The sequence below is a fragment of the Octopus bimaculoides genome, chromosome 5, assembly GCF_046866305.1.
Source record: "Octopus bimaculoides isolate indiv1 chromosome 5, ASM4686630v1, whole genome shotgun sequence".
Lineage (NCBI taxonomy): Eukaryota > Metazoa > Mollusca > Cephalopoda > Octopoda > Octopodidae > Octopus > Octopus bimaculoides.
In genome coordinates this window covers 63,731,146-63,755,744 of record NC_142932.1, presented here as the reverse complement: position 1 = coordinate 63,755,744, position 24,599 = coordinate 63,731,146, and the positions used below count along the sequence as shown (strand labels likewise).

At 36.6% G+C, this 24,599-nt stretch overlaps 1 protein-coding gene across 1 annotated transcript in view; it reads left to right on the top strand.

Annotated features, from left to right (window-relative positions):
* The window catches only part of LOC106869597 (HORMA domain-containing protein 1), a 660,018-nt gene that overhangs the window by 416,731 nt on the left and 218,688 nt on the right, over positions 1-24,599 (top strand). Inside the window, exon 14 of the mRNA XM_089352345.1 lies at positions 19,210-19,326. Within this exon, the coding sequence (XP_089208471.1) occupies positions 19,210-19,326 (117 nt within the window). The remainder of the gene's footprint in view (positions 1-19,209; positions 19,327-24,599) is intronic.

The window sequence follows — 24,599 nt, the reverse complement described above, 5'->3', positions numbered from 1 at the left end:
AATCAATGGTAAATATTCAGAACATTTAATTTTTTTACATAAATCTGAATTGGCTAACTGTTAAAATATCATATAACTTCAGATTGTTTCATGCTACTTTTTTGATTTTAGGCAACACTTCCACTTGAATTTATAGAAAAGGATCAAAAGAGCATCTCACACAAGTATTTATTTCAAGAATATGTTTTTTTTTTCCTTTTTATTTGTTTCAGTCATTGGTCTGCAGCCATGCTGGAGCACCACCTTTAGTCGAACAAATCAATCCTAGGACTTATTCTTTGTAAGCCTAGTACTTATTCTATCGTTCTCTTTTGTTGTACTGCTAAGTTATGGGGACGTAAACACACCAATATCAGTTGCCAGGCCATGGTGGGAGGACAACCATATACATATTCTTCTACTTGTTTCAGTCATTTGACTGTGGCACTGCTGGAGCACTGCCTTTAGTCAAGCAAATCAACCCCAGGACTTATTCTTTGTAAGCCTAGTACTTATTCTATCGGTCTCTTTTGCCAAACCACTAAGTTACGTAGATGTAAACACACCAGCATCAGTTGTCATGCAATGTTGGGGGGACAAACACAGACACACAAACATATACACATACATACATACATACATACATACATACATACATATATATATATATATATATATATATATATACGATGGGCTTCTTTCAGTTTCCATCTACCAAATCCACTCACAAGGCTTTGGTCAGCCCGAGGCTATAATAGAAGACACTTGCACAAGGTGCCACACAGTGGGACTGAACCCGGAACCATGTGGTTGGTAAGCAAGCTACTTACCACACAGCCACTCCTGTGCCTATATATTTATTAAAAAACTGTATAAACAAACAACATAATGTATATTGAATGTAAAAACAAATGGAAGACAAACAGAAAGTCCATAATTCTTCATCAGTTATCGACCAATGGTACTTTTCAGTTTTGCACTTTTAAAGATAAGACTGAATACTTCCTAATTGGTGATGCCCACAAAAAAAAGTTTTCTTGTGTAGAATTAGGGACAAGAGCAAACAAAACGAAACAAAACAAGCAAAATGACACAGGGTGTGATTTCGAACAAGGACAAACAGTCGAACAAAATATTGCCTTGGGGCCAAGAAGATGAGAATAGTGGGTAATGTTTAGAAAATGTTTTGAGCGATGGAGAATGGAGAGAGAGAATTTGCGACTGGTCAGCTAAGGGACCAGTCTAAGGAAAGAAGAAAAAGAGAAACTGGCTGCTAGACATGTGACAGCAGCAAGCAGTGGAGAAAGACAGCAAGGAGAAGGAGCGACAGAGAAAAGAAGGGGAAAGTAGATGAAGGGGAAGGAGAAAGGCTAGAAATAGAAGAGAGAGAGAGAGAGAGAGAGAGAGAGAGAGAGAGAGAGAGAGAGAGAGAGAGAGGGGTAAGTAGAGGGAGAAAGGCTAGAAATATGAGAGGGAGAAAGGCTAGGAATACAGGAGGGAGAAAGGCTAGGAATATAAGATGAAGAAAGGCTAGGAATACAAGAGGGAGAGACTGGTCCCTTAGCTGACCAGTCACCAATTCTCTCACTCTGTCACTTCTATTCTAGCCTTGCTACTTACTCTCTTTCTCTCCTTCTCTCTCTTTCTCTCTGTCTCTTCTATTCCTAGCCTTTCTCCTTCCCCTTCATCCGCTTCCCCTTTCTTTTCTCTGTCGCTCCCTCTCCCTGCTGTCTTTCTCCTCTGCCTGCTGCTGTTACATGACCAGTAGTCAGTTCCTCTTTTTCTTTCTTTCTTAGACTGGTCATTTAGCTGACCAGCCACAAATTCTGTCTCTCCGTTCTCCATCATTCAAAACATTTTCTAAGTGTTACCCACTATTCTCGTCTTCTTGGCCCCAAGACCGTATTTGTTCAACTGCTTGTTCTCGTCCACCGTCCTATATCACACTCTGTGTCGTTTTGCTTATTTTGTTTCATTTTGTTTGCTCTTGTTCCTAATTCTACACAAGAAAAGTGTTGTTCTTTGTGAGCACTACCAATTGGGAAGCATTCAGTCTTATCGTTAAAGGTACGAAACTGAAAAGTATCATTGGTCAATAACTGATGAAGAATTATGAACTTTCTGTTTGCTCCCTTTGTTTTTATATTCAGTATATGTTATGTCATTTGTTTATACATTTTTTATTTATCAAGTAATGGAATGCAGCACACAGAATTTCTATTAAAAAGTAAGTTTTTTTATATTCTTATGTGACTCTCTATCTCCCTCTCTCCCTCTTGCCTTCATTCTTTCACCTAGTCTTTCTCTCACCCTGTTACTTCTATTCTAGCCTTTCTACTTACTTCTTCTCTCTCTCCCTCTTGTACTCCTAGCCTTTCTCCCTCTTGTACTCCTAGCCTTTCTCCCTCTCATATTTCTAGCCTTTCTCCCTCTTGTATTCCTAGCCTTTCTCCCTCTCATATTTCTAGCCTTTCTCCCTCTTGTATTCCTAGACTTTCTCCTTCCTCTTCATTCACATCCCCTTTCTTTTCTGTCGCTCCCTCTCTTTGCTGTCTTTTTCCTCTGCCTGCTGCTGTTACATGACCAGTGGCCAGTTCCTCTTTTTCTTCCTGTCTTAGACTGGTCGTTTAGCTGACCAGTCACAAATTCTGTCTCTCCATTCTCCATCGTTCAAAACATTTTCTAAACATTACCCACTATTCTCCTCCTCTTGGCCCCAAGGCCGCATTTTGCTCAACTGTTTGTCCTTGTCCACCATCCTAAATCACACTCTGTGTCGTTTTGCTTGTTTTGTTTCGTTTTGTTTGCTTTTGTCCCTAATTCTATGCAAGAAAACATTTTTTTTGTGGGCACCACCAATTGGGAAGCATACAGTCTTATTGTCAAAGGTGCGAAACTGAAAAGTACCATTGGTCAATAACTGATGAAGAATTATGGATTTTCTGGTTTGTCTCCTGTTTGTTTTTACATTCAGTATACGTTATGTCGTTTGTTTATACATTTTTTATTTATCAAGTAATGGAATGCAACACACACCAAATTTCTATTAACAAGTAAGTTTATATATATATATATATATATATATATATATATATAATAATAATAATAATAATAATAATAATAATAATAATAATGATATTAGGGATAAAATCCCAAATTACAGGTAAAAACTCAATTAAAATCAATTTATTAAAAATAAAAATTAAATTAAGCTTCACAGTATAAAATATATATAAATATATAGTATTAGAGAAAAGAACCAAGGTTTATGAACTGTCACATATAGAAAAAATTTATAATTAAAAGTACAATAAATAAGTATAATATAATACAAAGTAAATATCATAAGATCAAGATAATAAAATGACTACACGTGTTTCATAACCAATTTTCAAATAGAAAGAAATTTATATCGATTAAAATCAATTAAAACTATCGAAAATCAATTCTATTCAAAAATATAGCTAATCTTCAGGTCAAAATACAACAATGATAATAAATGAATGTATATATCAACCAACAATAAATAACAAATAAATGTATATAAAATACTTACTATATAAAGATAGAAAAATATTATTAAATATCAAAATAATAACCATTCCATAATCAATCCTTCATCCATTATAGAATAATCTAATAAGTATATTATATATAAAAACCAACTAAACAAATTTTTTCGTTTAAAATACAATTTGAACGAAGTTTAAGGCTAAAATAATAAAGATATTATTAGCACATATTTAAATGATGCAAAGCTAGGCAATTTATGATTAAAAACATTTATTTATAAGACGTCTAGTGAAAATATTCCGTATAGTATAAGAAATTAATATAAAAAGACTAGGTATTTATCGCATAAAACAGTATTAATCGAGAATATTTCAACCTTAATAAAATCAAAGTCTTATATTAGGCTAAAATGGTACTCTAATTTCAAAATAATTTAGTGTTAAATGAGGTATTGATTAAAATTATCATTAAAAATCAATTGAATAATAAAAGAATACAAGAATATTTATTTATTCCAAATAATAATATAACATCGTAAACAAAGTAAAAAATATACTAATCAAAATGTTATTATATTTCAGACTGAAACTTAGACGTAAAAGTCAAAACACAAGGTTAATTAGAAATAAAAATATGAATGAAAGATTAAGCTTAATATAGCTTAAGTTATAATTAAAAAACCGTTAACGATACTATAAACAAAGAAAAAGGCTAGTTATTTATATCATAATATAGAATGAAATATTAAACAATATTAATCTAAAATATTTCAAATCTAATCAAATTGAAGTCATATTTAGGTTAAAATAATACTCTCACTTCTAAATAATTTAGTGTTAAAAAAGGTATCGATTAAAAATAATCTTTAAAAAAATCAATTGAATAATATAAAATACAAGAATATATATTATTTTCAAACTTTTAATTATAAATTTTTTAATTTTTAATTATAAATTACTTTTAATTATAAATTTTTTCTATATGTGACAGTGAATTTTCATCGATGAGTTCATAAACCTTGGTTCTTTTCCCTAATACTATATATATATATATATATATATATATATATATATATATATATATATATACATGACGGGCTTCTTTCAGTTTCCGTCGACCAAATCCACTCACAAAGCTTTGGTTGATCTGAAGCTGTAGCAGAAGGCACTTGCCCGTGGTGCCAGTCAGTGGGACTGAACCCAGAACCATGTCTTTGGTAAGCAAACTACTTACCACACAGCCATTCCTGCACCTATATAATTATTAAAACTTTTAAAATCTATCTCATTCTTACTTGCATACATAGATTGAGGATGAAGACAATGGTAGTGAGATCACTACCATTTTAATCACTGCCACATTTCAATAATATTTTATTTTTTCAATATTTTAAAATTATATATTTAACTTGTAGAAAATGTGAAGTAAATATATTTTCAACTTGTTATTACTATTTGATTGACTCCAGTACAAATGTTACAAAAGTTATGAGAATAACTTCTACCCTGACTTTAATATTTTAAAATTCTAGATAGATAAGCCATGTAAACTTCAAAATAAGTGGAATGACTATAAATAACACATAGTAAGTGTTTTGTGAAGTAAATAAGATTTTGTGTGTATATATATATAGTGCAGATGGTATTCATTCATGAGATGACAGGAAAAAAAAAAACAGTGTTTTTATTTTTTGAGATAGTTTATCTTCATAGCATGTTTAATCGACTTCACTCAATGAACTTGCCTTTTGCCTTGATGACAGCCTCCAGACAGGCTCAGAACCAGCCACAGGCCTTGTTCACTCTCTCCCATTTTAGACTCTTGAAGGCCTTAGTAATCCTGGTCGTCAGCTCATTCTTTATGTTGCAGCTGAATTTGTTGGTCTCTCGTATCTCCATGCCCCACACAAAGTAGTGGGGTCAGTTGATCGGTAGGTCAGTGCCTAACCTAGATCCAAGGCTTCTTCATTGGAATTTCAACAACATTAACAGGATATTTTTCTATGTATATGTGCAGATTTGTATGTTTTTGTTTTATGTATGTATTCGCATGCATATAGTTACATGTCTAGACATGCTCATATACACTTAAATGATAAACTTCTGGAAAGTTTTTCAGAGTTTTACAGTTCCAGTGATGACTTGGATCTGTAATCTTCAAGTCAGTTTTCTCCAGTCTGGTTTTGGGGAGCCCAATTTCTCAACATTGGTACTTAGGCAGTGATTGGTACTTATTCTATTCCCCCAATAATTACAGGTATAAACCTGAACATGTAATCTGGATAGAATAATTGTAGATTTCTCAATAGTTAAGTGTAGATATTTTCATTTTTGTTGGTTAACATCCACTGGACAGCTGATTTCCACAACTTTACAGTTTCTCTTCTCTGTCCCAAATTACTATATCAAGTGTGTTATGTTAACATTTTATTGAGGTTTTGACTGGGACATTCCACCAGTGCTCCTTTTTGTTATGAGTAGTTATGGCTCTACCATATTGTGGGTTCTTATTTCTTTGGCCTCAGGGTTATCCTTCCAACGGATCTCATTATACAGTGTCTTAGCTACATCATGTCTCATCAGTAGATGGCATTTTCAGATAACTGCTTAGGTTGTGGGTGATATCTTTGGTGTTAACTCCACAAAGTTTGCATTGGTTATCACATTTTGCTGCTTTTCCTGCATCTTTATCTTTTTTGTGCATCAGGTATTTTGTTGATATTTCCTGTTCCTGGATTGCAATTGCATATCCTTCAAAGTAGGAGTTAGTAATCTGGTTGTTGATCCATGATAGACTGCTTTGAGGATCAATGTTACTATCATCCTGGAGTTTTCTACTGACATATTCATGCATGTTTTCTGCTGATAAACGTTCATCCTTTCATCAGATGATATGTTGCAGTAAAGTTTTGCGACTTCTTTGGGCATATATTTAAGGTTATCAGACAAGTAATACTGCTCAAGGAGCTGCCTTCCAAGTCTCATTATGTTATTAGCCTCGTGTATGCAAACTTGGTCAAAGGATGCACTTCGACACTTGGTGGCTGAAAGATGTTGCCAAAGGGATGTGATACGACATCCACAGGCAGTCTGGGTTGATGTTAAGCCTGGATTGATGATGATGATGATACATATATATATGTATTTATACATATATATGTATACATACACACACACACACATATATACACATATATATGTATACTAGCTGATGTACCTGGTAATTCCTGGAACAACAGGGCTTATCCCTTGGTTCCATTCTCATAATTGTTCTGTCTTCAGAAGTGGAGCCATCGGGTGGATGTACACTGTGCACCCTAATCAACAGGAGTGCTTCTTTCTGCATTAGACAGGTACTAATTAGGTAGCCTTTAAAATGGTTTTTGTGCATTTACAGAGAATACCGAACTGTCTTACACAGGAACTTGTTTTTAGGAATTCCTAATAAGTTATGAAAACCCAAATTGTGAAGTCAGTTATGTAATAACCAAACGTGGAATTGCCTTGACCTCCCACTTGGTAAGTAGTTTGCACTTGGGTGTCCAGGTCAAGTAATGCCTCATTGTAAATGGTGTTATTGATTGTGGCAATTTCTGTTGAGGTTTGCCTTTAAATCCTTTCTAGATGTCCTCTGCCATGCTGGTTTTGTGGATCACCCAAAGCTTGTGAGGTTCATGCAAGCTACATGTAATCAACATGGTGGAAAATAGCTGATGCAGTTGACTTAGTGCTATGCTGACTGCTGCCTCCTCCACTGTCTGGTCCCAGTGAGCATTGTCCTCCAGTAGTCCATGTTTGGCGCAGGCTTCTCTGTAGGTCATGCACACTTCCCCATTGTGTCTTCGAAAGTCTGTGAATGATGGAGAACCTCTGACAGTGTGCAGCAGTAGATGCAGAAAGAAGCACTCCTGCTGATTACGGTGCACAGTGTACATCCGCCCAATGGCTCCACTTCTGAAGACAGAATCTTCTTCCCAGCCCTCAACGTGTGCTCCTTGCTTACGTCTGTTCCATTTATTGTGTGTCCAGGTATAGTACAGGGGACCTCTACATGCAACAGTGTTTAGACAAACAGATCACATTGGCATAATTTGAAGGAAGCTGTCAAAGTGGTTTTTGATGCATTCAGAACTAGGTTTTGAGCATTGTCTTCTATGAAATATACATGCTGGCCATTTTCAAGATGTACAGATAGATTTTAAGGTGTTCCTACATGTAAACAGGGTGTGACATTTGTGATCACAGTGCATTTGTCTAAAAGCAGAACAGTTCTTCATGCAGCACTTGTCAATTGGCTGAAGTGACATGAAAGACTTCGTCATTCATTGTATATTTATGAATAAGTCACTAACCAAAATAAGTGGATCTATTGTTTAGGAAAATACTATTAACTTGTTTAAGGGTTGTACTGGATAAATTGTGAAAATAACTCTAACAGTTCGAATATCAAGAAATAAGCATACTCAACTTGATTTATACCAAATAATACAGGAAATTGGATGGATTATTTCCCTTGGTTGTTAAAATAAAATATATTGGTTATATATATGGATCCCTTCTAAGGGCCCTAGCCATCCAATTATAGATTTTTATTAAACTTCAATGAGCTTAGTAACAAACTGGACGTTACTTTAACATGTTTACAAAGTTTCACGAAAATTCGTTAACAGGTGTAGATGGCAACTTGACACAAACAAACATATAAATAAGATAAGATATATATATATATATATATATATATATATATATATATTATGAATTAATTACCAACAAAAATAATTGGTAAGCTAACTCAAAAAATCATCCAAAATAGCAGAAAAAACGACTGTGAAGGTATGTAGACTCCTCAAGAATCGATCCTTTTGGTTATAATAATAAGAAGAAAAGAGTTACGACGCAAAAACATATATATTAAATGAACATATTTATCTTCAATATAAGTCTCTTAATGAATCTTTTCTTTGTATAGAAATATATAATGAAGATAAATATGTTCATTTAATATATGTGTTTTTGCGTCGTAACTCTTTTCTTCTTCTTCTTCTTCTTCTTATTATTATTATTATATATATATATATATATATATATATATATATATATATATATATATGAATGTGTGTATGTGTCTGTATGTATATGTACATATATTTTAATGTATATATATGATATTAAATTTATTTTGTAATTAAAACTTGTAACGGTACCCATCCATGCATTCTTTGCCTATAAGTAATGTACTGCACTTCCAATTGTTAAATGCACATATTTATCTATATATATTCTCAGATCTAAAAAGTGCATCTTCTGTAGTTGGATACTTTTCACATACGTACAGAAGTATTTCAGTATATGATGCATAATAAATCAGACATAAGTATTTGATTATGATCTCTTCTATATATACATATCCTTTTTATATGATTTTTTTAATATATAGATATATTTTAGCAACCTAGATTTATTACTATTTTTACAACTATTTTTATTCAAATGTTTATAATATATTTAAATAATTTTCAAATATTATAATTTTTATATATATTTTTCCGTAATGTATATTTGTTTTTGTAATATGATAATTTATGTTTATACCTACATCACCACTATAAAATTCAGGCGTATGTATAAAAATTATTTCTGTACATATGTGTACATGGGTACAAGTGTTCAGTGTATAAGAGTGTCTCTTTGTTACTGTCGTCTATAGGGTGCATATGTGGAATATCATATGTTTCGGTGTCTGATTACTTTTTTGTCCATAATTGTCAGTGCATACATTGTATATGTGTATATATACAAGTATATACACATAATTGTTGGTTTACTTGTACAAAAATCATGGTTTTTTTAATATATACATATTTGGTTGTACCAGTATCAACATGTACAGACCTCTGTATGTTTAACTGTATATGACACATGAAAAAATTGTTTTTGAATAACCATATCCATATACATATAATGCCAATATTTAAAATTTTTTTAAATTTTCCAATCTCCTAGCAGATATAAACTAGACCATTTTTTCCCCCTTATTTATTATCTCCCCTACACTAGTCAACTTTCGATAATATTTACTTTCTCTAAAATTATTCTCTAATCTTTCCAATATATATTTTTTATATACCATTCTGTAGATGTTTTATAGTTTTAGCAGCAAACATTGTAAGTAAAATACCCCACTAATCTTCGTATATTTATTTATTATCCTTATAATTTTTATACTTTTCTTATATTGTCGTATTAACCACCTATTAGTATCTGATTTTTATTGCTTTAATTATTTTCTGTAGACTATCTCCTATATTTCTGACATATTATTTACATAGATATTCTATTGTAAAGTTTTACACCACTAACTATTTATGAGGGCTTAAACATTTTTTCTAATTTATAAAAAAGCCGAAATGATTATTAACGGTCAAATATAAATTTCAGTCTCTTGTATTTAAAAATTCCATACTCCCTCATTTGGATTTTCAACCCCACTTGCTTCTTACTACTTATATGGAGTTTAAAATTAGCTCGTTTACACTAATCTACAGAGAGAAAGTTTCCTATATTTCCATGTTATATATATCATCACCTGTGGAGGCGCAATGGCCCAGTGGTTAGGGCAGCGGACACGCGGTCATAGGATCGCGGTTTCGATTCCCAGACCAGGCGTTGTGAGTGTTTATTGAGCGAAAACACCTAAAGCTCCACGAGGCTCCGGCAGGGGATGGTGACGAACCCTACTGTACTCTTCCACCACAACTTTCTCTCACTCTTACTTCCTGTTTCTGTTGTGCCTGTAATTCAAAGGGTCAGCCTTGTCACACTGTGTCACGCTGAATATCCCCGAGAACTACGTTAAGGGTACACGTGTCTCTGGAGTGCTCAGCCACTTGCACGTTAATTTCACGAGCAGGCTGTTCCATTGATCGGATCAACTGGAACCCTCCTCGTCGTAACCGACGGAGTGCCAACAATATCATCACCTAACCATTACCCGTTAGTTGTGTTTTAAATAGACATGACTCTTAGAACAGTTACACATTAAAAATTAGTAAGAACACAATACCCATGTAATTCTAAAGTCTACCTTTTTCTTTATTAAGTTCTTATTATTTCTTATTGTGCTACTGATGAGTACTCTCTGACAACTCAGATTCTTAAAATGAATTTATTGTCTTTCTGTATGAAACAATCGTCTAGCGAATTGAATAAATACTTCATCCCATATTAACATCTAATCTCCTCCATTTATGAAAAATATGATTCAATTTGTCGAACATCATTCTGAACATCATTCTTAATATACTTATATAACTTTTCATATCTACGCCATTTTACACCAATAAATCCAAAGTAAAGTATGAAGAAACTACATTAGAAATCTTTTGGAAACTACTCCAAGTAAAGGCCGAGTTCTCATTCAACACTTTTTTTATAATATATACCACCCGGTTCACCAACTCCACCCCCTAACCCTAACTCTATATAAACCAGCTCAATGCTCTGCTTCCCCTAATAGAGTTTGAATTCCTCTGCTGATACAATATGAAATTCAGAAGATGAACAGAAAGAATTTTATCCTTGCAACCTCATTCATGTACTCCTGTTTCTGCGTAGATCATAACCCTGTCCCCCCCCATTCGTTCTTTATTATCTATCTATTTCTTTACCATATAAACATAGCCCGATAGATTTGTCTTCCTTGTTTCTCTTAAGTTCATGCATATCCATTAACCATCACATTTTATTTATTTTATTTTATTCAAGTTTATCATTTCTTTAATTCATTCTCTCTAAATTTGTCTACCATAGTATAAAAGTGCAGAAGTTGCTCTCGCCCAAACTCACCGGCATTTGCTGTTTCATTAAATTCTGTTTCCCAGAATCCCAAAAATATTTTACACTTCTGTCTCACGATTTCAGCATTTGCTGTTTCATTCAATTATGTTACCGAAAATCCCAAAGAATATCCTCCTAAGTTTATCATTTCATTAATTTATTCTCCCTAAATTTGTCTACCATAGTATACAAGAGCAGAAGATGCTCTTGCCTAAACTTGCTGGCTCACGGTACGCCCACCCCTCCACCTTTACCAGAAGTTCCTATCCTCTGTCATCCTTGGTTGTCTCCCGCGAAGACTTCTCAGAGCCTAATGCCATCCCCATCCCTACCTAGGGTTTATCAATCATATAGCGCATAAAAGTGGTGTAGTGTAAGCAGGTTGTAGGCTATTGCTTGTTTATGAATTCTGCCAAATGCAAGCTTTCTTTTCAGGTACATGACACTGCTGTCCCTCATCCTAGGGTCTCACAGGCCCACACCTCTCACACCCTCAGAGTTGGCACACTCAATGTTGGCACATTGAAAGGTAGGTCTGGTGAGATTGTTGAGATGCTTGAATAGAGACATGTAGATTTCTGCTGCATCCATGAAGCAAGGTGGAGAGGAGGTTCCGCTAGGTCCTCACAAGCAAAGAACACAGGTACAATATTTTCTGGGCAGGGAACACAGATGGGGTCGGGGGCATGGGTATACTTCTTGTGGAGAAATGGGTGGATAAGGTAATTGAGGTAGTCAGAGTATGCAATAGAATACTTAAGATTAGATTAGTCCTTTATCATGGGTTAGCAACCATTATCTCCGCCTATGCCCCTCAGCCGGGGTTACCCGATGGGCAGAAAGACTGATTTTATGACACTCTCTTTCAGACTACCTCATTGATGAATGATAGGGACCTTCTTTTTGTGGCTGGTGACTTCAGTGGACATGACATGTTGGACAACATACAGGGGGCTTCCATGGCGTACATGGAGGCTAAGGTTTTGGTTCCTGCAATGAGGAGGGAACCAGACTGCTGGAGTTCTGTGATGCAAATGATCTTATGGTTTGCAATACCAACTTCAGGAAACCTGCCTGTCACCTAGTCACCTACCGATCCGACAGACACACTAGCCAAATTGACTACATCCTCGCCAGAAAAAGGGAAGGAGGACTGCTTATAAATGCCAAAACCTTCCCAGGCGAAGAATGTACCCCTCAACACAGATTAGTAGTTAGCGACTTCGGGATCAGGGCTAAATAGATGCCCAGAAGTAGACCAGCTTGGAGGAGAAGGGTCTGGAAGCTTAAAGATCCTGCAAATGGACAGAGATTTAGAGACATTACTCGAAGCCTTTGATGAAATAGAAGGGGATATAGCATCACATAATGTGGAAGACAACTGGAGGCTTCTACAGGACAACCTGCTGAGAGCCACTGACCAGATCTGTGGATGGTGCAAAGTCCTCTCTCGACCCAAAGTAACGTGGTAGTGGAACAATGTGGTTGACAGGGCTATTAGACAAAAGAAACAGGCTTGGTTGGAAGGACTGGAAGAACGGAGGGAGCAAGACTGTCAGAAGGGAAGCTAAGAGACAGGTTTATTTAGCCAGATGGGAAGCAGATAAGAAAAAGTTTGCCAATGTCCTGCGCTGTGAGGACCAAAGACTTGAAGTATTTCGTGTTGCAAGACAGTGTGTGAAAGAGAATCGTAATGTCGTGGGAGAGAAATGTGTCCGCATGGATGATGGCTCACTTGCACTAAATGTAGCTGCAAAAAGAGAGGTTTGGAGATGCCACTATCAAAGGTTGCTCAATAAAGAGAATGAATGGGAGAAAGAGAGTTTGCCGAATGTCGACCCAACAGAGGGACCAGCTATCCGAGTTGACAGTACCATGGTAGATAAAGCAATTATGAGTATGAAGACAGGGAAAGCCCCCGGCCCATCAGGAATCACTGCAGAGATGCTCAAAATATCTGGCAGTGTCGGCTATAGCCTAGTCACCCATATTGTTAACCAGGTGATACACAAAGGAGTCATACCCAATGACTGGTGTAGCAGCACTATAGTCAACTATTACAAAGGTGAAGGTGACGCCTTAGATACAAACAATTACAGAGGTATCAAGTTGTTGGACCAGCTAATGAAGGTCATGGAGAGGGTCATAGCCCAACTAATTAGGGAGAGAGTCAGTTTAGATGAGATGCAGTTTGGGTTTGTGCCAGGGAAAAGCACCACTGATGCCATATTTCTGGTAAGACAGCTGCACGAGAAATACCTAGTGAAAGATAAACTTCTGTACCTGGCTTTCCTTGACATGGAGAAAGCCTTTGACAGGGTCCCCTATTCCCTTATCTGGTGGTCAATGAGGAAACTCAGGATAGATGAGTGATTAGTGAGAGCTGTGCGAGCCATGTAAGGTGAGGGTTGGCAACGAGTACAGTGAAGAATTCTGGGTAGAGGTAGGGGTCCACCAATGTTCAGTCCTCAGCTCCCTCTTATTCATCATAGTCCTCCAAGCATTAACATAGGAATTCAAGACAGGTTGCTCCTGGGAGCTCCTCTATGCTGATGACTTTGCTGCAATTGCTGAGTTACTATCAGAACTAGAGGAGAAGTTTCAGGTGCGGAAGCAAGGAATAGAATCGAAGGGCCTTAAAGTCAACTTAGCTAAAACCAAAGTCCTAATAAGTAGACAGGTAGACAAACCACTAGCCCCTTCAGGTAGATGGCCCTGCTTGATCTGTAGAAAAGGTGTAGGTTGAAACTCTATAAGATGTACCCAGTGTAAGCTATGGACACATAAGAGGTGCAGCAATATCAAAGGAAGGCTAACTAGCAAGATAGTTTTTGTATGTGGCAGATGCGCAGGAGCAATAAACACTGGAAATGTGCAGAGAACAACTTCTTCCACATTTCAGGGAGAAAAACTAGAAGTAGTTGATAGCTTCCGTTACCTAGGTGAGGGTGTGCTGAAAGTGATCCAGAGGAGGGTGTGCTGAAAATGTAGCTGCTAGAATAAGAATAGCCTGGGCAAAGTTCAGAGAGCTCTTACCTCTGCTGGTGACAAAGGGCCTCTCACTCAGAGTAAAAGGCAGACTGTATGACGCATGTCTATGAACAGCTATGCTACATGGCAGTGAAACATGGGCCGTGACTGCTGAGGACATGTGTAAGCTCACAAGGAATGAAGCCAGTATGCTCCGATGGATATGTACTGTCAGTGTGCATACTTGATAGAGTGTAAGTACCTTGAGAGAAAAGTTGGACCTAAGAAGCATCAGTTGTGGTGTGCAAGAGAGACGATTGCGCTGGTATGGTCATTTAGTGAGAATGGATGAGGATAGCTGTGTGAAAAAGTACTACAGCCTAGCGGTTGAGGGTACCTGTGGAAGAGGTAGACCCAGGAAGACCTGGGATGAGGTGGTGAAGCACGACCTTCAAACATTAGGCCTCACTGAGGCAATGACTTGTGACCGAGACCTTTGAAAATATGCTGTGCATGAGAAGACCCGGCAAGCCAAGTGAGACCATAACCCATGGCTTTTACCAGGGGTGTAGCCAGCCCACTTATGCGTACCTTTCCTTCATTGAACAAAAAGCCCTGCTTGCGAAGACCTGTTGAGGCAAGTGAAATTGAAATCGAAAATTGAACCAAATTCGTTGACTGGTACCCATGCCAAATTCAGCTTGCGAAGACCTGTTGGGGCAAGTGAGATTGAAACTGAACCAAATTCAATGACAGCACCTATCTGAGCAGGATCACTGCCAGAGTAGCGATCTCGTTTCTGTACTGGTGGCACGTAAAAAGTACCCACTACACTCTCGGATTGGTTGGTGTTAGGAAGGGCATCCAGCTGGTGTAGCCATCCAGTTCGCCAGTCCCCAGTCAAATTGTCCAACCCATGCTAGCATGGAAAGCGGACGTTAAATGATGATAATGATGATGATGATATATATATATCTACGTATATATATATGCTTATACATACATATATATATATATATATATATATATATATATATATATATATATATATATATATATATTAAAGTGAAGAAAGCTGGTTTATGGGATTACCCTGGGTTTTCCCATCCATAAAGGGTTTAGTTTTATGGCGTATTGTCGGACCCCAAAACCTGTTAACCTAAGACCTCTTCAGAATATGGAGCAGGAAAAAACCTCGCTACAAAGGTAAACAACAAGGGATTATCTCCCTTTGCCATTGACTATAAACTTTTGGCTGTGCTGCCATCTTGCGGGCCAAAAGGTAGCAGGACTTTCCTAAAATGTAAACATGGCCTGAAAATCTCCATTCTGGAGTTAAGGTTTCTCCCTGGTTTGAGGGGGTCTTTTAGGATTCTCGTGCATTCAGCTATGCATAACTTGCAACACTTAGTCCCATTGATGTAGGGACCCTGGGTTCTCGAGGATTTTCCATGGGATTGAGTCTGGGATCCCATCATCTCTTAGTTGCCAGATGTGGCTGGCTAGCGATGTTACATATCTTCTTTCCAGAACCCTGAAGGAGGACCTATGGTTGGAAACACGTTGCTTGAGAGAATTCTCTGTGGACACGTGTTGTTGGTGCTGCACCTGTTCTGTTCTTGTTGCAGCTGTTGTTGCTGATATTTTTGTTGTTGAAAGTGGGGCTGCTGGTGTTGGCGTCACTAGAGGTGATAGTGGTGTCAATAATGTTATATCACCACTGCCGGTTATTGTGAATGTGCTGTTGTTGTTAATATTGTTGTCATTGTTGATACGTATGTGTGTGTCTATGTGTTTGTCCCCCACCACCACTTGACAACCAGTTTTGGTGCATTTATGTCCCCATAACTGATAGAACGAAGTACCAGGCTTAAAAAAATAAATACTGTGATCAATTCATTTCACTAAAATTCTTGAAGGTTGAGCCTTAACACGGCCATAGTAAAGATAATCTCAATAATACTAAAGCTCTAGAGATGTTTGTGTGTACCTGAAATATCTCAGAAATAGTATATTTTATCTTAAATTTTTTAAATATTTCTTTTCATACTTACCTTCAGCAGTGCAGTACAATTTTTTGTGATATTTGGACCTCTATTTAAATGATTAAACACAATTTTTGTTTGTTATTTCCTGACGAAAAACAAACAACACACATATGCACATACAGAATACTATAATGAATGTCATGGCATGTCAGTCAACACAAACACATGTCCTTTATCTGTAACATATACACACACATAGTCTACGTGCTCTCTAAGAAAAAAAAACGACTTTTTGACATACACAATATTTTAATATTTAGAAATATTTTTAACTGAATGTGATTTCATCATCTGGAGTTCGTTAATTTCCATAAAAAATTTTCATTTATTTACTTTTGTTTTAAAGTGGAAGATGTTTGTACATGTATATGAAATGGACATGTATGTGTGAAAGAGAGAGTGAAAGAGAGAGAGAGAGAAAGAGAAAGAAAGTGAGTGAAAGGGTGTTTTATCATGTATAAGTACATATGTGTACATCTTTTGTATGTATGTGCATGTGTGTGTGTGAGAGAGAGTGTTTGTGAGTGAATAAACGTGTGTGATATGTATGTATAAGTGGCACTCTTTCCCTCTCTCATATGCACACACACACACCCATCCATTTCATATACACGTTCATACATCTTTCACTTTCTCCTCTCTTTCACAGGTGATTTTCAGGATAAAAATTGTTAAAAAAGGTTTCTACTCATGCAAAATTCGCACAGAAAAGTTTTCAGAATTGCCAATATGGCCAGGGGGAAAAGGTTTTCAATTTAGTTGTATTTTGCATAATTTCACTTACTTATGACTAGATTTTATTAAATTTCCATTAGATTTAAGCACTTAATTTTTCTGTAAATCCTCTTCTGACATTAAATGAGTCAACTTCTGGTTCAAATGTTTACATTTTGTAACTCTCTAAGAAAAAACAAAATGTTGGCAGTTCCACTTAAATAAGTCCAGAAGTTGGGTTAAATATATATACATGCATCAGTAGCATGAATTCCCATTCTACAAACTGGCAAACAATTCCGTGAATACTTTACCAAGCAACGCTGGGTAGTAAGTCTAGTATATATATATATATATATATATATATATATATATATATATATATATATATGCCCTCAACTCTAGGGTAATGGGAGTGCCAGGATAACATATTGCATATCTTGAGCATTTTGAGACCTGATGGAGCCAAGACTGGTGGTTTATTTTTTCCACTCTGAAAGGATGAAAGGCAATATTGACCTCTGTAGTATTTTAACTGAGTATGGAGAGCTTGAATTAACGTCACAATAAAATCTATCTGATCTTCTTTTATGTTCATGTACACTTCTACATGTGTTTGTATTCTTGTGTTTTGTGATAATTTAGCCATTCATGTGTTCTGTTTGGAGGCTAACTGAAAAATAGTGAAGTTAATTCCAAATTTCAAAAATTTCACCTTTCCAATGAGAGAATACAAGTAAACCATTCTTCCTCCCCCTCATCCTCCTCCATCATCGTTGTCATCATTTAACATCCATTTCACGTTCTGGAAGGAACTGACAACCCAGAGAGTTGCACCAGGCTCAAATTTTTTTACATGGTTTATGCTGCTGGATGCTCTTCTTAACACCAAACACTTTACAGAGTGTACTGGTTGCTTTTTATTTGACACCAGCAAGGAGGCTTTTTATGAGGGACCAATATGGATGCTTTTTTATGTGACCCCAATATGAGTGCTTTTTAGGTGGCACCAGCACAGATGCTTTTTATGTGAAACCAACACCTGTGGGGTCACCAAGTAGCTTGCAAGACAAGGACATCTCAGCTGAGAGGGGGTGTGAAACCATCAGAAGTGGCCATGTGCCAGGCAAGAAGTTGGAATATGATAGAGAAAGAGGGATAGTTGTCTTACTACAGAGAAGATACTTGGCTACCCCATTAGGACAAGGAAGGAGAGGGAGGTGGGAGAGAGTTAGGTAGAAAGATAGAAAAAAATCAGAGTGAGAGAAAGAAGGCCTACCCACAGGGAATGGTGTTGAGGAATATAAGTATTACCTAGGGAATAGAGGAAGATGTTCTATTGGAGTGTGAGGTGAGATATTTAGAGAGAACAAATGATGGCGAGAGTGGCTGGGAGGTATGTAAAGGCAAGGAGAGTGTGTGGATAGGCACATGAGGGAAAGTGGAGGGACCTACAGCAGGTGGGTTGTGGGGAGTTCTACTGAAAGACAGAATTATGTGTGAGGGGAAGGAGGTATGGCCATAAAGGACATGCCTGTGTGTATGGGTGGCCATGATTTTACTTAGTTTGACTTGTCTCCTCAAGCACTGTAAATCATCAGAAGTCTCAGTCCTTTGTCATCTCTTCTATGAGGGCTGAGTTTCAAAATCGGAAAATCATTTCTCACCACTTCATTCCACATCTTCCTGGGTGTACTCCTTCCACAGGTTCCCTCCACAATTAGAAATCAACACATCTTTATGCAGCTGTCCTCATTTGTGTACATTGCATGATCATACCAGCAGTCTTCTCTCTTGCACACCGCATCTGATATCTCTTATACCCAGTTTTCCTCTTAAATCATTTACATTTTGTTATACATGCCCACTGACATTACCCATCCAGCAGAGTATGCTGACTTTTTAAAAAGTCTTTGCATGTCTTCTGTAGCCACAGCCCATGTTTCACTGCCATGTAGCAAAGCTGTTCACAGGCATGTATCATGCAATCTGCCTCTCACTTTGAGGGAGTGGCCTTGTGTTACCAACAGACCATTGTATAGTATAATTTGTAATGATATGAAATCTGTGATTATGTTGATGATGAATCGATGTATGTTGTCCACAAACACTAAAGTTTACCTTAGCATGTTTATATTTGTTTCTTTTAGGAGGATGGTTTGATGATACATTGTGACATCTGTAAATATTGGCAACATGCAGTATGCTTCAAGATATTATCTGAAAATGAGATTCCTAAATTTCATGTCTGTGAATCTTGTGCAAAGGTGTGTAGAAATATCTGTTTTTGCAATCATTTCTGATATTTTGTGTATTTCATATTCTATTTAAGCATGAGATGGATAGGACTACAAAGCAAATCAATGCTACATTTGATTATTTCATCTCATATGTGAAGTCTGAAATCTGACAACACCATACGTTCCTTTCTCTTTATAATCTTACCACACAAAATTTATCATCTAATTGTGTAATTGTGACACATATCCATACTAGCAATTGTTTCTTCTGCATTAGCAGATGTCTTTTATAATTAAACATTCTCTCAGCACATGTGTGTGTGTGTATATATATATATATATATATATATATATATATAGGCACAGGCATGGCTGTGTGGAGGTGCAGGCATGGCTGTGTGGAGTCGCAGGCATAGCTGTATGGAGGCACAGGTATGGCTGTGTGGCAGGTGCAGGCATAGTTCTATGATAAGAAGCTTGCTTCCCAACCACATGGTTCCATGTTCAGTCCCACTTTGTGGCACTTTGGGCAAGTGTCTTCTACTATAGCCTCAAGCCAACCAAAGCCTTGTGAGTGGATTTGGTAGACAGATACTGAAAGAAGCCTGTCCTATATATATATATGTATATGTTTCTGTGTCTGTGTTTGTCCCCCTAACATCACTTGATAACCGATGTTGGTGTGTTTACATCTTCGTAACTTAATTGTTCGGCATGAGAGACCGATAAAATAAGTACTAAGCTTAGAAAGAATAAGTCCTAAGGTCAATTTGTTCTACCAAAGGCAGTGCTCCAGCATGGCCACAGTCAAATGACTGAAACAAATAAAAGAATAAAAAAATATATATATTGTTGTGTCTGGGGCGAGTATGCCCTTATAAATGAAACTTCCCCAATACTAAATAGGAAATATACATAGTAGATATCATACCCTCATACCTACAGTTTACACAGGTAGAGTAGAATAGTTAGTGAGCTGTTATGTAGATAGATGTATGTATGTGTGGGTGTATGTATGTATGTGTATATACAAATGTATGTAAGCATATGGATATGAAAATAAACAGATCAACAAACAGACGGATAGGTACATAGGTTATATGAACAGACAAGCACACATACGCAAATGGAGACTGAAATACATGACCATATATACACACACACTTTACTTCACACAAGGACACATATGGAGATACGTGTCTACACATATGGAGATGCACATCCATACATACAAACACAGTACATAGTTGCAAAACACACACACATGCACTCAGACATGCACACACAAGGAGACGGAGGTGCATACATATACAAACACATGCACACACACACATGTACATAAAAACACACACAAACACGGACACACAAGCACATGAATATGCAGAATACATACATACAGATGCATACACATACGTACAAGTGCATACACACATATATACATACACACACACATGCATGGCATGCATCCATACATACATACATGCATGCGTGGAGGCATAGGCACACACATGCACACTGACCCACACACATGCGCACAAACGAAAAAGGGAACGCAGTGTATTTACAAGACTATTGAAAAGGTTGCAAGATACAATGAAAATTTTAGGAAAATAGAAATAAGAAATAAGTGGAAATTTTACCAGTGAGTGTGTTAAATTATATGGCGCAAAAAGAAAATGCCTCTCCCCAGACACAACAGAATATGCTTCAACACACGAACTCACATAAAGAATCTTGCAAACCAAATCCAAAAACGATATATATATATATATATATATATATATATAAAAGATAAACAAGAGTGAAAAAACTACAGAAGGTTTGTGTTACTTGGTTAAAGTATATATTAAAATTGTTATGTCAGAAAAATGTTATAAAACTTTGGGTATATAAACATTGTATTTGGAGAAATAACCGGTTTCGTGTTGTCTTTTCAAATTTCTCTACTTGTATCGTAACATATCTTCGCTCCAGTGTGTAAAATAGAGTTCTAGATAGGGGGAGGTAATCAGGGGTTTTTTCCGGTATAAGGGAAATAATCGAAATGTAGGAGGTGATATATTTTGATTAATTTACCATGGTTTGGTTTAGAAGGAATAGAATGTTAGGTTTTGTTCTATATTTTTTTTCTCTCAGTGAGGTGAATTTCCTTATTTAAAAGTGTTAGCAATGGTTAAGTTTGGGTTTATATTTTTGAATGAAGAAGGTTTCCTTATTTAATCTAATTTGTGTTGGTGTTCCAATGGCACATTGATAGAATAGAAAGATTATAAATTGTAGTAGGATTTGTTTTGCGCATTTCTCAATATGTTCACTAAAGGGTATTATTCGGTATTCTGGGAATGCAATCTGCTGTCGATGCAGAGTGCATCTGCGTCTGAGCGATAATCCCATGGACCCAATGTAGTTTTCGTGGCAGCCCGAGCATCTTATTACATAAATAAGGTTTTCTGAGGCACAAGTAAAGTCAGACTTAACTTTGAATTTTTGTCCCTCTTTGAAAAAGAATTCTGAACCTTCTAGAAGGTTTGGGCATGTTACGCAATTTGGTTGACCACATTTTTTCACTTTTATATCTGTTATTTTGCCTTTGTGAGGATCTTTTTTAGTGATTTTGGTTGTTTGCAGCTTTTAATGATTTTGAGTGTGTAAAATTTCCTTTAATTTGGGGTCTTTATGTAGCATTGGTATGTTTTTGGTGATGATGGTGAAGGCTTCTTTGTTTCTGGGGTTGTATGTGGATATGTATGTATGACAGTATTTTAAGGGAAGGTGTGTTGCTGTGTTTAACTTTTCTTAAGCTTTCTATGTCGATTTGTGATGCACGTCTGATTCCATCCTCTATGAGTTGAACTGGGTAGTGTCTGTCAATTAATGTGATTTTGAGTTCTTGTAATCTAAAGTCTCTGGTATTTTGTTCTGACACAATTGTGCATATCCTTCTTGCAAGGTTGAAGGGGATGTTTGTTTTGGTGTGTCTTGGGTGGCATGAATCAAAAAGTAGATATTGTTTGGCATCTGTGGTTTTGTAAAATATGTCCGTTTCTATTTTTAGGTTTACTTTTTTAATTAGTATATCCAAGAATGGGAGCTCCTTTTGGTTGTATTCCATTGTGAACTGTATGTTTGGGTTGACACTGTTCAATAGACTTTTGAATTTCAGGAGTTTATCTGTGTTTTCATTCCAGAGTATGGAACAGTCGTCCAGGAATCTTTTCCAATTTTCTTTTATGTATTGGGAAAGGGTGTTTCCAAAATTAGATAAAGATTCCTGGTATATTATTACTTCCAAGTAACCCATTGTTAGGTTTGCAATGACTGGAGCTGCTCTAGTGCCCATAGCAATTCCAGATTTTTGTCGGTAGAAAGTATTGTCAAACATGAAGTGGTTGTTTCGTAAGATGAATTCAACCGATTTAGTGATGAATTCTTTACTGATCCTGTTTGGGATTTCTTCCGGGAATTGGTCCAGCCAGAACTGGATTGCCTCTAGTCCATAATTATGAGGTATACTGGTGTATAAATTAATCACATCAAATGAAACCATGATTGTTTCTTCCTTGACTTTCTTTGGGAGGTGATTTAACATATCCAAGTCATCTCTGATATAGCTATTGATGTGTTTAAGGAAGGGTTTTAGGAGGATGTCCATAAATAGACTTAGTCTGTGTGTTTCACAGGCTGGGCCAAACCATGGCAAATTAATCAAAATATATCACCTCCTACATTTCGATTATCTTCCTTATACTGGAAAAAATCCCTGATTACCTCCTCCTATTTAGAACTCTATTTTACACACTGGAGCGAAGATATGTTACGATACAAGTAGAGAAATTTGAAAAGAAAACACAAAACTGGTTATTTCTCCAAATACAATGTTTATATACCCAAAGTTTTATAACATTTTTCTGACATAACAATTTTAATATATACTTTAACCATGTAACACAAGCCTTCTGTAGTTTTTTCACTCTTGTTTATCTTTTATACATCCAACCACGTGCTTTCACATACCAACTTTCTCACACACACACACACACACACACACACACACACACACACACACATATATATATATATACGTCTACATAACAACCTACTAACAACTCTACCTCTGTATATATATGACTACTTTCTACGTATAGTTCTTATTTAGTACTGGGGATGTTTCATTTATGAGGACGTACTCTTGTATTTGTCTGAGTGTTGGGTGGGTCCTTCAGGTTCTTGGATAAAATGGATGTCAAGTTGACCCAGTGTCCCTCCATGTTGGTAGAGTATGGGGTACTGTTTTTTGTTGTCATATTTTCTCAAATGTACATTTAGTCTCTCCTCAATACTTCTAGATGTCTCACCTATGTATTTCACTTATGTATTTCATGTTCAAGATCATGATATACAGAGGTGGGACATTTAGAAGCATTGCAGAGAGACTAAATGAACATTTGAGACAATATGATGTGGAGAATGAATGGGAGGAGGGTGTTGACCCAATTGAGGAACCAAATATCCAAATTGAAAGTACCTTGTTAGATAAAGCACTTAAGACATAAAGACAAGGAAAGCCCCTGACCTATATTGTAAATCAAGTGGTTCATGAAGGAGTCATATCTAATGACTGATGTAGCAACACCATAATCAACTGCTACAAAGGTAAAGGTGATGCCTTAGATAGAAATAACTACAGAGGTATCAAATTGTTGGATCAAATGATATAAGTTATGGAGAGGGTCACAGCTCAACTAATTAAGGAGAGAAAGTTAGTTTAAATGAGATGCAGTTTGGTTTTGTGCCAGTGAGAAGCATCACTGATGCTATATTGCTGGTAAGGCAGCTGCAGGAGAAATACATAGCCAAAAATAAACCTCTGTACCTGGCTTTTTTTGACTTGGAGAAACAGCATCCCCTGATCCCTTATCTTGTGCTCAATACAGAAACTAGGTATAAATGATTGGTTGGTGAGAGCCGTACAAGCCATCTACAGGGATGTTACCAGTAAGGTGAGAGTTGGCAACGAGTACAGTGAAGAATTCAGAGTACAATTGGGTGTTCCTCAAGGATCAGTCGTCAGTCCCCTCTTGTTCATCATAGTCCTCCAGGTAATAACAGATGAATTTCAGGCTGGCTGCCCCTGGGAGTTCCTCTATGCTGATGACCTTGTTCTTATAGCTGAATCACCACCAGAATTAGAGAAGAAGTTTCAGGTATGGAAGCAAGGTCTAGAATCAAAAGGCCTTGGGAGTTAACCTAGCAAAACCAAAGTCATAGTAAATAGGAAGGCAGACAAAGCACAAGTCCCT